The sequence below is a fragment of the Haliotis rubra genome, unplaced genomic scaffold, assembly GCF_003918875.1.
Source record: "Haliotis rubra isolate DU_JTF1 unplaced genomic scaffold, ASM391887v1 Scf843, whole genome shotgun sequence".
Classification (NCBI taxonomy): Eukaryota; Metazoa; Mollusca; class Gastropoda; order Lepetellida; family Haliotidae; genus Haliotis; species Haliotis rubra.
In genome coordinates, this window is record NW_025767572.1 from 426067 (window position 1) to 441907 (window position 15841).

The following is a 15841-nucleotide window of genomic DNA, read 5'->3' on the forward strand; positions in this document are numbered from 1 at the left end:
TACCAACACTAATGCCATGTGCCTACCCAGGATAAGTAGTCAGCAGTGTAAAATACCAACACTAATGCCATGTGCCTACCCAGGATAAGTAGTCAGCAGTGTAAAATACCAACACTAATGCCATGTGCCTACCCAGGATAAGTAGTCAGCAGTGTAAAATACCAACACTAATGCCATGTGCCTACCCAGGATAAGTAGTCAGCAGTGTAAAATACCAACACTAATGCCATGTGCCTACCCAGGATAAGTAGTCAGCAGTGTAAAATACCACCACTAATGCCATGTGCCCACCCAGGATAAGTAGTCAGCAGTGTAAAATACCAACACTAATGCCATGTGCCTACCCAGGATAAGTAGTCAGCAGTGTAAAATACCAACACTAATGCCATGTGCCTACCCAGGATAAGTAGTCAGCAGTGTAAAATACCAACACTAATGCCATGTGCCTACCCAGGATAAGTAGTCAGCAGTGTAAAATACCAACACTAATGCCATGTGCCTACCCAGGATAAGTAGTCAGCAGTGTAAAATACCAACACTAATGCCATGTGCCTACCCAGGATAAGTAGTCAGCAGTGTAAAATACCAACACTAATGCCATGTGCCTACCCAGGATAAGTAGTCAGCAGTGTAAAATACCAACACTAATGCCATGTGCCTACCCAGGATAAGTAGTCAGCAGTGTAAAATACCAACACTAATGCCATGTGCCTACCCAGGATAAGTAGTCAGCAGTGTAAAATACCAACACTAATGCCATGTGCCCACTCAGGATAAGTAGTCAGCAGTGTAAAATACCAACACTAATGCCATGTGCCTACCCAGGATAAGTAGTCAGCAGTGTAAAATACCAACACTAATGCCATGTGCCTACCCAGGATAAGTAGTCAGCAGTGTAAAATACCAACACTAATGCCATGTGCCTACCCAGGATAAGTAGTCAGCAGTGTAAAATACCAACACTAATGCCATGTGCCTACCCAGGATAAGTAGTCAGCAGTGTAAAATACCAACACTAATGCCATGTGCCTACCCAGGATAAGTAGTCAGCAGTGTAAAATACCAACACTAATGCCATGTGCCTACCCAGGATAAGTAGTCAGCAGTGTAAAATACCAACACTAATGCCATGTGCCTACCCAGGATAAGTAGTCAGCAGTGTAAAATACCAACACTAATGCCATGTGCCTACCCAGGATAAGTAGTCAGCAGTGTAAAATACCAACACTAATGCCATGTGCCTACCCAGGATAAGTAGTCAGCAGTGTAAAATACCAACACTAATGCCATGTGCCTACCCAGGATAAGTAGTCAGCAGTGTAAAATACCAACACTAATGCCATGTGCCCACCCAGGATAAGTAGTCAGCAGTGTAAAATACCAACACTAATGCCATGTGCCTACCCAGGATAAGTAGTCAGCAGTGTAAAATACCAACACTAATGCCATGTGCCTACCCAGGATAAGTAGTCAGCAGTGTAAAATACCAACACTAATGCCATGTGCCTACCCAGGATAAGTAGTCAGCAGTGTAAAATACCAACACTAATGCCATGTGCCTACCCAGGATAAGTAGTCAGCAGTGTAAAATACCAACACTAATGCCATGTGCCTACCCAGGATAAGTAGTCAGCAGTGTAAAATACCAACACTAATGCCATGTGCCTACCCAGGATAAGTAGTCAGCAGTGTAAAATACCAACACTAATGCCATGTGCCTACCCAGGATAAGTAGTCAGCAGTGTAAAATACCAACACTAATGCCATGTGCCTACCCAGGATAAGTAGTCAGCAGTGTAAAAAAATACCAACACTAATGCCATGTGCCTACCCAGGATAAGTAGTCAGCAGTGTAAAATACCAACACTAATGCCATGTGCCTACCCAGGATAAGTAGTCAGCAGTGTAAAATACCAACACTAATGCCATGTGCCTACCCAGGATAAGTAGTCAGCAGTGTAAAATACCAACACTAATGCCATGTGCCTACCCAGGATAAGTAGTCAGCAGTGTAAAATACCAACACTAATGCCATGTGCCTACCCAGGATAAGTAGTCAGCAGTGTAAAATACCAACACTAATGCCATGTGCCTACCCAGGATAAGTAGTCAGCAGTGTAAAATACCAACACTAATGCCATGTGCCTACCCAGGATAAGTAGTCAGCAGTGTAAAATACCAACACTAATGCCATGTGCCCACTCAGGATAAGTAGTCAGCAGTGCAAAATACCAACAGTAATGCCATGTGCCTACCCAGGATAAGTAGTCAGCAGTGTAAAATACCAACACTAATGCCATGTGCCTACCCAGGATAAGTAGTCAGCAGTGTAAAATACCAACACTAATGCCATGTGCCTACCCAGGATAAGTAGTCAGCAGTGTAAAATACCAACACTAATGCCATGTGCCCACTCAGGATAAGTAGTCAGCAGTGTAAAATACCAACACTAATGCCATGTGCCTACCCAGGATAAGTAGTCAGCAGTGTAAAATACCAACACTAATGTCATGTGCCTACCCAGGATAAGTAGTCAGCAGTGTAAAATACCAACACTAATGCCATGTGCCTACCCAGGATAAGTAGTCAGCAGTGTAAAATACCAACACTAATGCCATGTGCCTACCCAGGATAAGTAGTCAGCAGTGTGTAGTCAAAATACCAACACTAATGCCATGTGCCTACCCAGGATAAGTAGTCAGCAGTGTAAAATACCAACACTAATGCCATGTGCCTACCCAGGATAAGTAGTCAGCAGTGTAAAATACCAACACTAATGCCATGTGCCTACCCAGGATAAGTAGTCAGCAGTGTAAAATACCAACACTAACTAATGTCATGTGCCCACCCAGGATAAGTAGTCAGCAGTGTAAAATACCAACACTAATGCCATGTGCCTACCCAGGATAAGTAGTCAGCAGTGTAAAATACCAACACTAATGCCATGTGCCTACCCAGGATAAGTAGTCAGCAGTGTAAAATACCAACACTAATGCCATGTGCCTACCCAGGATAAGTAGTCAGCAGTGTAAAATACCAACACTAATGCCATGTGCCTACCCAGGATAAGTAGTCAGCAGTGTAAAATACCAACACTAATGCCATGTGCCTACCCAGGATAAGTAGTCAGCAGTGTAAAATACCAACACTAATGCCATGTGCCTACCCAGGATAAGTAGTCAGCAGTGTAAAAAAATACCAACACTAATGCCATGTGCCTACCCAGGATAAGTAGTCAGCAGTGTAAAATACCAACACTAATGCCATGTGCCTACCCAGGATAAGTAGTCAGCAGTGTAAAATACCAACACTAATGCCATGTGCCTACCCAGGATAAGTAGTCAGCAGTGTAAAATACCAACACTAATGCCATGTGCCTACCCAGGATAAGTAGTCAGCAGTGTAAAATACCAACACTAATGCCATGTGCCTACCCAGGATAAGTAGTCAGCAGTGTAAAATACCAACACTAATGCCATGTGCCCTACCCAGGATAAGTAGTCAGCAGTGTAAAATACCAACAGTAGTGCCATGTGCCCACCCAGGATAAGTAGTCAGCAGTGTAAAATACCAACACTAATGCCATGTGCCTACCCAGGATAAGTAGTCAGCAGTGTAAAATACCAACACTAATGCCATGTGCCTACCCAGGATAAGTAGTCAGCAGTGTAAAATACCAACACTAATGCCATGTGCCTACCCAGGATAAGTAGTCAGCAGTGTAAAATACCAACACTAATGCCATGTGCCTACCCAGGATAAGTAGTCAGCAGTGTAAAATACCAACACTAATGCCATGTGCCTACCCAGGATAAGTAGTCAGCAGTGTAAAATACCAACACTAATGCCATGTGCCTACCCAGGATAAGTAGTCAGCAGTGTAAAATACCAACAGTAATGCCATGTGCCCACCCAGGATAAGTAGTCAGCAGTGTAAAATACCAACACTAATGCCATGTGCCTACCCAGGATAAGTAGTCAGCAGTGTAAAATACCAACACTAATGCCATGTGCCTACCCAGGATAAGTAGTCAGCAGTGTAAAATACCAACACTAATGCCATGTGCCTACCCAGGATAAGTAGTCAGCAGTGTAAAATACCAACACTAATGCCATGTGCCTACCCAGGATAAGTAGTCAGCAGTGTAAAATACCAACACTAATGCCATGTGCCTACCCAGGATAAGTAGTCAGCAGTGTAAAATACCAACACTAATGCCATGTGCCTACCCAGGATAAGTAGTCAGCAGTGTAAAATACCAACAGTAATGTCATGTGCCTACCCAGGATAAGTAGTCAGCAGTGTAAAATACCAACACTAATGCCATGTGCCTACCCAGGATAAGTAGTCAGCAGTGTAAAATACCAACACTAATGCCATGTGCCCACCCAGGATAAGTAGTCAGCAGTGTAAAATACCAACACTAATGCCATGTGCCTACCCAGGATAAGTAGTCAGCAGTGTAAAATACCAACACTAATGCCATGTGCCTACCCAGGATAAGTAGTCAGCAGTGTAAAATACCAACAGTAATGCCATGTGCCCACCCAGGATAAGTAGTCAGCAGTGTAAAATACCAACACTAATGCCATGTGCCTACCCAGGATAAGTAGTCAGCAGTGTAAAATACCAACACTAATGCCATGTGCCTACCCAGGATAAGTAGTCAGCAGTGTAAAATACCAACACTAATGCCATGTGCCTACCCAGGATAAGTAGTCAGCAGTGTAAAATACCAACACTAATGCCATGTGCCTACCCAGGATAAGTAGTCAGCAGTGTAAAATACCAACACTAATGCCATGTGCCTACCCAGGATAAGTAGTCAGCAGTGTAAAATACCAACACTAATGTCATGTGCCTACCCAGGATAAGTAGTCAGCAGTGTAAAATACCAACAGTAATGCCATGTGCCTACCCAGGATAAGTAGTCAGCAGTGTAAAATACCAACACTAATGTCATGTGCCTACCCAGGATAAGTAGTCAGCAGTGTAAAATACCAACACTAATGCCATGTGCCTACCCAGGATAAGTAGTCAGCAGTGTAAAATACCAACACTAATGTCATGTGCCTACCCAGGATAAGTAGTCAGCAGTGTAAAATACCAACACTAATGCCATGTGCCTACCCAGGATAAGTAGTCAGCAGTGTAAAATACCAACACTAATGCCATGTGCCCACTCAGGATAAGTAGTCAGCAGTGTAAAATACCAACACTAATGCCATGTGCCTACCCAGGATAAGTAGTCAGCAGTGTAAAATACCAACACTAATGCCATGTGCCTACCCAGGATAAGTAGTCAGCAGTGTAAAATACCAACACTAATGTCATGTGCCTACCCAGGATAAGTAGTCAGCAGTGTAAAATACCAACAGTAATGCCATGTGCCTACCCAGGATAAGTAGTCAGCAGTGTACAATACCAACACTAATGTCATGTGCCTACCCAGGATAAGTAGTCAGCAGTGTAAAATACCAACAGTAATGCCATGTGCCTACCCAGGATAAGTAGTCAGCAGTGTAAAATACCAACACTAATGCCATGTGCCTACCCAGGATAAGTAGTCAGCAGTGTACAATACCAACACTAATGCCATGTGCCTACCCCGCAGGATAAGTAGTCAGCAGTGTAAAATACCAACAGTAATGTCATGTGCCTACCCAGGATAAGTAGTCAGCAGTGTAAAATACCAACACTAATGCCATGTGCCTACCCAGGATAAGTAGTCAGCAGTGTAAAATACCAACACTAATGCCATGTGCCTACCCAGGATAAGTAGTCAGCAGTGTAAAATACCAACACTAATGCCATGTGCCTACCCAGGATAAGTAGTCAGCAGTGTAAAATACCAACACTAATGCCATGTGCCCACTCAGGATAAGTAGTCAGCAGTGTAAAATACCAACACTAATGCCATGTGCCCACTCAGGATAAGTAGTCAGCAGTGTAAAATACCAACACTAATGTCATGTGCCTACCCAGGATAAGTAGTCAGCAGTGTAAAATACCAACAGTAATGCCATGTGCCCACCCAGGATAAGTAGTCAGCAGTGTAAAATACCAACACTAATGCCATGTGCCTACCCAGGATAAGTAGTCAGCAGTGTAAAATACCAACACTAATGCCATGTGCCTACCCAGGATAAGTAGTCAGCAGTGTAAAATACCAACACTAATGTCATGTGCCTACCCAGGATAAGTAGTCAGCAGTGTAAAATACCAACACTAATGCCATGTGCCTACCCAGGATAAGTAGTCAGCAGTGTAAAATACCAACACTAATGCCATGTGCCTACCCAGGATAAGAAGTCAGCAGTGTAAAATACCAACACTAATGTCATGTGCCTACCCAGGATAAGTAGTCAGCAGTGTAAAATACCAACAGTAATGCCATGTGCCTACCCAGGATAAGTAGTCAGCAGTGTACAATACCAACACTAATGTCATGTGCCTACCCAGGATAAGTAGTCAGCAGTGTAAAATACCAACAGTAATGTCATGTGCCTACCCAAGATAAGTAGTCAGCAGTGTAAAATACCAACACTAATGTCATGTGCCTACCCAGGATAAGTAGTCAGCAGTGTAAAATACCAACACTAATGCCATGTGCCTACCCAGGATAAGTAGTCAGCAGTGTAAAATACCAACACTAATGCCATGTGCCCACTCAGGATAAGTAGTCAGCAGTGTAAAATACCAATGCTAATGTCATGTGCCTACCCAGGATAAGTAGTCAGCAGAGTAAAATACCAACACTAATGCCATGTGCCTACCCAGGATAAGTAGTCAGCAGTGTAAAATACCAACAGTAATGTCATGTGCCTACCCAGGATAAGTAGTCAGCAGAGTAAAATCCCTTTTTGGGGGAAAGTCCAAAATAGTGAGTGAGTATGGTTTTACGCCGCTTTTAGCAATATTCTAGCAATATTGCGGCATGGGACACCATGTGGGGAATCAAACCCAGGTCTTTGGTGTGATGAGCGAACGTTTTAATCACTAGGCTACCCCACCGCCCCTGTCCAAAATAGATGTGATCCACATGAGTTGCTCTGGGTGAAGAGATCATTCTCTGGAAAATAAGACTCCTGGAGAGTCAATCTGCTAGGACATTCAATTTCAATGGTACTCATTTATCATTAACTGGTGAAAAACTTTTCAAACCCCCCTGATTGTGACTTGGATACACACTGATACTGCAGCAGCCCTGGTCAACTCACATTAGGGTTAGTCATGTCCGTTAACTGTGTCCACTTTTCCAGGAGTTCTGTCAAGAACTCTTTTGGTCGACGCAATACCCATGCTGGATTGGCGATGAAGAGTCGAAGAATCACTCCACCGACAATGAGCTCCCCCTCAACATCTGTATAAACCACTGCAAAGTCCTCTTTCAAGTTCCATTTTGTGTCTGCATCTTCTCTTTGGGCTTTGTAATGCCTGTTGTTTCAGCAAACAAAAGATGTAACATTAATATGCAAAACGTTTTCACTTCTTTTCTAGGTATAAAGATACTCCTGCGTAACATGAATACCTGAAGGGTACCCCTGCGTAACATGAATACATGAAAGGTGTGATTACACAGACATGATACAAGTATGGCCCCAGTTTCATTCATGTAAGTTTCAGTCACAATTTTTTAAAATCTGTGGTTACATTAGTACGTGTCCTATTTTCTTGTGTATGTATTTTAATGTCATATATTCTCTTTATTCAAATTTTAGTGCTGATCAACTGTGCAATACAAATTTCCTACGGATAATAGTCTTTTCTCATCTCTTATCTTACTATCAAAACACAAACTAATTTGCTGGGTACCATACTTTTATGGGCAACACTTTAAAACTTTCAAGTGTGATATCAGTAGTTTGATGTACTGCATCATACAACTACAAGTACTTTGCTTTTACATGAAACACTGACCACTTCTAATTACTGAATTACTGAAGTTCAGAAAACTTAAACAGAAAATGCCATATGCCTTGTAGTACCTATATAAACTGAACAACATTTGAAACGCACCACCCATATAATACAAAATATCCCCATCAGACTGAAATGTACCATGATATCTGAGCATCGTCGGTGCATTATAGTGTGGTGCGTTTCTAATGTTGTTCAGTATATGTGTGACACACACTTCCCTTTGAATGGTATCACATTGGCTTGGAAACATACACAACATATGCAGAGAAATGTTAAAACAGAAATTCCAAATGTAATGAAACTTTAAAAGTAAGCATCCTGGTTGAGTGAGATTATTTCTATGTGGGTGAAAAGGCATGCCCTATGCAGTGTCACTAAAAGACAAATTTACATCCTCTTTTATTATTCATAACATCCAAATTTGATGAAGTGAGTTGAGATTTAACCTGTATGTGTGTCTGTGCATGGCTGTTTGTACTGGTCTACACTATTGCGGGTCTAATCATGCCATCCCACTGAGATATGATGTCACAGTCTAACATAAATTCACAGTCTGTAGACTCCCAATCCCCAAGATAATTAGTGCTTGTTATATTCCCATTATGATAAAACAAATATGAGTGTTGTAATGGCTCTTGCAGTAAAGCAGCTGATGTTTGAACTCACAGTAATCTACTCTCCTGACATAGGCTCTATCAACTAGACCATGGAAGCAGTGTCTAAAGTAATCTACTCTCCTGACATAGGCTCTATCAACTAGACCATGGAGGCAGTGTCTAAAGTAATCTACTCTCCTGACATAGGCTCTATCAATAGGCCATTGGAGCAGTGTCTAAAGTAATCTACTCTCCTGACATAGGCTCTATCAACTAGACCATGGAGGCAGTGTCTAAAGTAATCTACTCTCCTGACATAGGCTCTATCAACTAGACCATGGAGGCAGTGTCTAAAGTCAGAAAATGCATGATAGATATATATCCTTTATTTTCTCCATTATCATAAAAAGCAGTACACAAAATGAACAACATGAAATACAATATAATCAGTCTCTCATAAAGTTCTGATGAACAAGGACATTGCAGATACATGCATACATACTGTATGTACGTGTTACTGGTAAATTGACTATTGGGGACATATATTTACACTACACAGGTGAACGAAATCAGATAGTTTTAAAATTACTTGAATCTAAATCTGAAAGTCTAAATGATCGAGCTCGACATGTGGAGCTTCCACTTGATGTATACAAAATTTCTGCATATTTTTTTCTTGTCCTTGTTTTACAATGCTTTGTCCAAGCAGAAGAAGTCCAGGTATGTTCACATCAGTCATATTTATACTACACAAAAATATGTACTATCCTGTCATATAGGAATAGAGAATCCTGTACATACCCATCCTTGAGTTTGCGCACTGTATCAGACACTTTCTCCCTTGCCTCATCATTCCAAATCAATTCTGGGTTTTCATGAGAACCTACAGGACAAAACAAAACAGGTCATATATTTGAGCATGAATAGATACAAATGCATTTCCAAAATGCTTCTTCTAGCATATGGATATATGCTCATACTGAGAATGAGTGAGTGAGTTTAGTTTTAAGCTGCATTCAGCAATATTCCAGCTATATGGTGGCGGTCTGTACATAATCGAGTCTGGACCAGACAATCCAGTGATCAACAGCATGAGCAATGATCTGCATAATTGGGAACAGATGATGTGTCAACCAAGTCAGCGAGCCTTACCACCCAATCCCGTTAGTCGCCTCTTACGACAAGCATAGTCGTCTTTTGTGGCTGGGTTGCTGTAGACCTATTCTACCACGGATCTTCAAGGGTCTGCTCATACTGAGAATACACACTGCCACTTGTCAAAGGGGTACACAAAGTACGTGATTTGGAAAAAAAGTTGTCAAACTTCCATTTTCATGACAGTAATGATGGGTAAATTGGGTAATAGTTGACTTTGTGTGCTGGTACTAAGGTGCCTCACTAAGAGAGTGTGGGTTCGAATCCCAGATGGGACTCAACCCCAAAAGTACTATTATCTGTACTAATCCCAAGTATAACACTTGATTTATGTGCTCGTACTGATGACTTTCATCTTGAGTTATGTTGAGCACATATGCATCACTACTGATTTATCTCTTGGTAACATTCCATTTGTATGGCACTCTTTCCATGGGGAATGTCAAGCCATAAAACTTAAAAGCACATCAGCAGCCCAAGCTTACTGTTCGGTGACTGTTAACAGTCATATTGCCATGTCAGTTTAACAGAGGCACATTTAGAATTCTACTGGATTGTGATTGGTTAATTAAAGTCATTCCTAGGTATATAATCACATTATATACCTCTGAATGAGTGACGGTAAATAGTTCATTTTTACAATCTTAATAGCGCGGTTATGGTAGAATGGAGATAAACATACTGTGTTGGAAAATCAGAGGTACAAAATGTATATAACAAAATTAAAATAGCTTTAAAGTTTATTTTTAAATCAAATTTAGAGCTATTATAATTTCATTATATACCTCTGATTTTCCAACACAGAATGTTTATCTCCTAATTAAGTCACTTGTGCATGTAATTGGCCCCATTGTGGCCCCATGTTGCCCCACACAGTAACCCATCCAAGGACTATTATTCACTTGGAATATCCTTATAAAAAATAACCAGATTCTCTTGTGACATCTCAAAGAAAGTCAATTTAACCACCAAGCCATCTCGTTTAAAAAATAGAACATTCATAAAATTAATGGAAGATATTACCTACAACAAAAGTCATTGATATCCACAGCTCTTTTAGTTATGTGCACAAAATCACACACAAATGAAATATGTGCATAAAATCACAAATACTGAAAACAATAGTTAAGCCTTGTGTTAAAATTCAAAGATTAAAACATTATATCAATGAATAAATGCTGTATTTTAGCTGCCATCTCACTAAAAATATTAAGATTTTCAGAAAAAGTGATCACTAACATCAGCAATGTTATAAAAAATAGTGTTTTGCTTGAATAGGTTATTCCCATGGCATAGATCATGTATTGTCATGTTTTTAATGTCCTGGAGCAGTATTCTGATTTTTTATCACAAATTCTGCAAAGGTAATTAGGTGTGTAAGACTAGAGAGATGTCAAGAGACTGGAGAATCTTCCGGAAAAGAAATATGCCAGGTGGATAAAAAGGAATAATGTTTTATAACAGCTAGCTTATACATTAAAGTTCTAGCCTAAAAGTGAAGTTAACATATTGTAGGTCTAAACATGATGCTATGTTCCGCTTAGCTTATTCTGGTTGTAAAATTCATAGGGATAATTAATAATTCAATTCGAACTTCAAAATTACATTTATCAAGAGTGTAGATTGTATGTGATGTAAAGCCAAATTCTGAGAACAATTAGAGAGGTAATGTTATTTTGATGTGTGTTTGTGACAGATGTGTGTAGAACAAATGTTTTTATATGTTGCATGTCATACACTGTCATATTCCAATGTTTGATAAATGTAACATTTGTTTACACGGTTCTCTTCTTCTCCTTCTATTACTACATCCGCTGAATATATGGATTCACACCCCACAGCAAGTCATGTTTTTGGACATTACTCTATGTTCCAGCTGTTACACATAGGCAATGATAATTAATGTTCAATTACCTTAAATTATGAAAATTTTCCTTACCTTCAAACATGTGGACACTAGCTTCAGGTGAATCCCGCATGGCATCCATGAATATTGCAGGAAGGAACTTGTTCAGAATAATACGGACCTTCGGCCCAATCAGTTTGTCTGCTAACATCTTTGCAAACAGCTCTGCAGTTTTTTCACGAATCTGTGGATGTGTGGCATTACAGAAGAGATCAAGAAGATAGATAAGGGCTCCCTTGGTCATGGATTCCTTCACTACCTTTGTGCTTGACATTAGGGCAAACAGGCTCTCCAGGGTCAATAAACGACCTAACAAGAAGAAAGTACTTGATTTACCAACAAGTTGCACATATATTTTAGAAGTAATGATTCCATCAGAACAAATTCCTCTGTTTTAGGCAACCATATCCACTATTTGGATGCTGGATTGGTACCTATGGAATTATGATGATCTTTTCAAGATGGGGAGTTATCCAGACACCGCTTTCTCAACTGATATATTCTTGGTATGGGATTCTTCCTGTTTAAATCTCAAACTTTTCATCCTGAGAATATTTTCTTCCAAGAATAAATCTACTGATAAAGCTGTGTCAAATGTCTGGATAGCTTCCTATTCTTCTACAAAATTCTACTAACTCTGATAGTAAGTCAGAATGTTCTTAGCAACCAGCTTTGAAGGATAAATACTTGCTTGATAAAGGTATTAAAATCTGAACCACTGTGTCTTGTAATATAAGAACCCAATAAAAGTTTAAAACATTAAAGTCACACATGTTTTACAGTTCAATGCCTATTCAAGACTAATAATTATAAGAGTTTAATTGCTAAGACTAAGACTTGCTAAGAAATGCAGCACGTAACTACACTTGGCAACCTGTCGCCTTCTGTTATACTCACACTGCGGTATGCTCTGTAGAGTAAGGAGGAGGTAGGACAGCACCTCTGCTGCTGCAATGTCATTTACACACTCTTGGCAACCAGTCACACAATTGATCACCTAAAAAACAAGTCACAACATCTTATGTTTGTCCATGAACAAAAGAAATCTTGTCACTACAGCTTTGACATGAAACTGGTGCAACCACACTGCTCACATAGAACATTAAATCATGAAGCAATGATTTTATTAGCCTGTTATGGTAACACAAATTAATAGTGAATGAATTCACAAATTTGGGGAAAAAACAAAAATATACCTTTGAAATTTTCAATATCATCTATGTCACTAACACTGCTCTTATAATGAGAATAAATAACAGTAACAACAACATAGATTCAGTCATTGTTTTATACAGGCAAAACATTGATCAGTATTTGAATCGCCTCGCCATTTAAGGATTTGTAAACCTGGCACTGTGTGTAGCATGTTATCCTGGCATGGTGTGTAACATATGTTATCCTGGCATTGTGTGTAACATATGTTATCCTGGCATTGTGTGTAACATGTTATCCTGGCACTGTGTGTAACATATATTATCCTGGCATTGTGTGTAACATATGTTATCCTGGCATTGTGTATTCGTGAGCTTCGCCTCATGGGAGCATGCCAATTTCCAACTTGTTAGGGGATACATAAAGTATGTAGTCTATACCACCAGTTGTCCGACTCCACTTTTTTAGGATACCATAGAGACTGAGGGTTAGATCACTAACTCTGTGCTGCCGATAATGTGTAGGTTGAATGCCAGATGGGACTCAACACAGAAAAGTTGTAGAGTCTGTACTTTTACTTGGAAAGTGTAATTCCAAATATACCATGTGTTATGTTGTAAACCTGGTGTCCATGTACCACATGTACAGTCGCTGAAGTCATTGTGCTGAAGCCCAATATGGGAGTTTCTTACAAAGTAAGGCCAGCCAGTAAGTTGTAAGTGAAGAAGGTCCAAGATTGTGAGTATTCCTCACAGGGTCTATGAATAATGAGTAGTATATACAATGGGGTTCTGGATCACTTTCAACAAAGCCTCTGCAAAGCCTTATTTGGTAAATAAGGCTTTTGTCGGCCCTTAGCTCTTGCTACCATTTCCCTACTATGAAAAAGTTTGGGCCGATAGCGGTTCCTGGATCACTTTCAACCAAAGCCTCTGCAAAGCCTTATTTCACAAGTAAGGCTTTGGTCGGACCCTTAGCTCTTTGCTGCCATTACCCCCTACTACAAAAGTTGGGGACCTCCTAGCCGCGCTACCGGGGCATGGCTGGAGTGTGTTGGTATCCTGGGATTGCATGGGCTGTGTCTAACGCGTCAGCTTATGCCATGCTGTTTACCTCGATGAAACAGTTTAATGTGAATCTATGATCCCTTTGGTGTTTGTAATAAAGGCTTTGCCGGGCTTTTTTCACCCCTTTGTTCTATGTACTTTTTTCTCTCGCCCTCGCTGATAGTAGACTTACGGTGACTTGGATCAATCTCTTGTTTCATTTTGTTATATTTTGTGAGTTCAGAGAGGATTGAACTAAACTCCTCCTCTGAGATCTTACTCGTCAGTGAGTGCCGTGAGAAATACGCCACTTACTGTGTTCAGCTTTGCTTCAGCCAGAATCCTGATCTGGTCGGTTTCAATGCCTTACGATGCAGTCTCGCGGATGCTAACTTAAGCCAACCCTAACACCCCTGCCACCCCAGCTGTTATTTCAATGCTCTAGCACTATAGGTGCAGCCACGATGGTAGCTAACAACCCAACACCTGCCGCACCTAGTCCCATGCTGGTTGTCATAATAAGTAGTGTCAGCCCCGGCCCACTCTATATTGCAAGCTCTATGGTACTTTTTACATAGTGCTTTTTACGGTGTCGCGGTCTTGTTCTAGCTGGCGCTTCACATCACATAACTGTTCTGCGGAACCCGCCACGGTTTCCAGGGTTTTCGCTACGCCCTTCACGACTGGGTACAGACCCATCCTGTGTGCCTATAATATATCTGGGAAAATATTTTTAATTGGGTATCTATTTTCCAACTAGTTCAGGGATATATTTCAACTCCGTGATGTATTTTAATTGGGGTTTATTTAACCTTTGATTAATGTATTTAAAGTCGATAATACTTAGATTAGCTGCGACGTAAAAAGCGGGTCTTATCTCTACGCTCTTCAAAGAGATAAACCCCTCAATACTTGGTATAGGGTATTTTCCCCGATAATCTTTAACAATACGACAACGCTTGGTTACTAGCCCTATCGCTCCACCATCGTTATATCATCTATAATGTTAAGATGCTCAGGATAACAGGCATCTCCTAGATAGACGCCTAGAATGAATGTGTAGTCCTCGAGATATTTCTAAAGACCTCTTGGTGATCAAGTAATTTGAGCCCTATCTTCTCTTCCTGGAAGTTAACATGTTACCCGAAAGTGGTCTGGTATTGGTGTGATATATATATTAGGTGTTGGAAATACAAACTCTCAACTCTGGTCTGGGGGTTCCGAACTAACGATCCTATAATTATGCCATTGTTCTTAAGCTCGAGACAGTACCATCTTGTCTCAAGGTGATATAAGGTGCAGTGATGGTTAAGTTGAGTAACCATTCAGGCTCTTTAAAATCTGATAACGACACCACCTGTACACGCTTGTCTTTGAAGTGCAGGATGTATAAGGTGTCTTGCTCACCAAGCTGATCAAACCCCCTCCGTGGTCCCCTAGGTCGCTAAGCGCGGTGTTGGGGCCATGACTGGTCATTGCTATAATACTATTACGTAGATAATTCCAACTGGTTTTCTGATAATAGTTCAGGGGTGCAACTTCATCCCCATAAAGTGTATGTTGTCGGTAGGAATATATTGGCTAGTGATATCCTGTTTTCCACAACCACTGTGACTCCCTGCAGACTGGTTTTGGAGTCGGCACCCACACCAAGACGTGAACTGTGCAACGCGGATACTGGTGTCGCTTCACCCACCCGAGTTTGATCCCCCACATCCATCTCGACATTATTCCCCGATGGTTCCCTAGGTAGACTTTGATGATCAGTGTTGAGTCTCGGCCAGGTAGACTCTCCAGTATCCTGGCTTTCGCCTTCAATTCAGACACCAACCGCGAATGTCACGCCTTTGCTCTCCGGGTTTACTCGATAGCATATGGGCTCAGCCATACTTGGCGACCGGGCTGATGATTACGCCACGCCCCTGAGCCGGACGAAGCCACGAGCAGGGTTCCGCTTGTTAACGACTTTTGTTTAGGTGGTTGTCTTTGTTATCCGTGAACACGGGGAGCCGAGCCTAATATTGAGAAACCAGTCGCCTTTATCTGGTAACAACACCCACTT

The 15841-nt window shown here is 41.0% G+C and overlaps 1 protein-coding gene across 1 annotated transcript in view; it reads right to left on the reverse strand.

Moving 5' to 3' along the window:
• LOC124262531 (dnaJ homolog subfamily C member 13-like) overlaps nt 1-12589 on the reverse strand; it is a 37926-nt gene extending 25337 nt beyond the window's left edge. Inside the window, exons 1-4 of the mRNA XM_046697035.1 lie at nt 12479-12589; nt 11615-11890; nt 9322-9403; nt 7222-7438 (exon numbers count right to left, since the gene is read on the reverse strand). Of these exons, the coding sequence (XP_046552991.1) occupies nt 7222-7438; nt 9322-9403; nt 11615-11855 (540 nt within the window). The 5' untranslated portion in view covers nt 11856-11890; nt 12479-12589. The remainder of the gene's footprint in view (nt 1-7221; nt 7439-9321; nt 9404-11614; nt 11891-12478) is intronic.
• Nucleotides 12590-15841: the final 3252 nt, after the last annotated feature.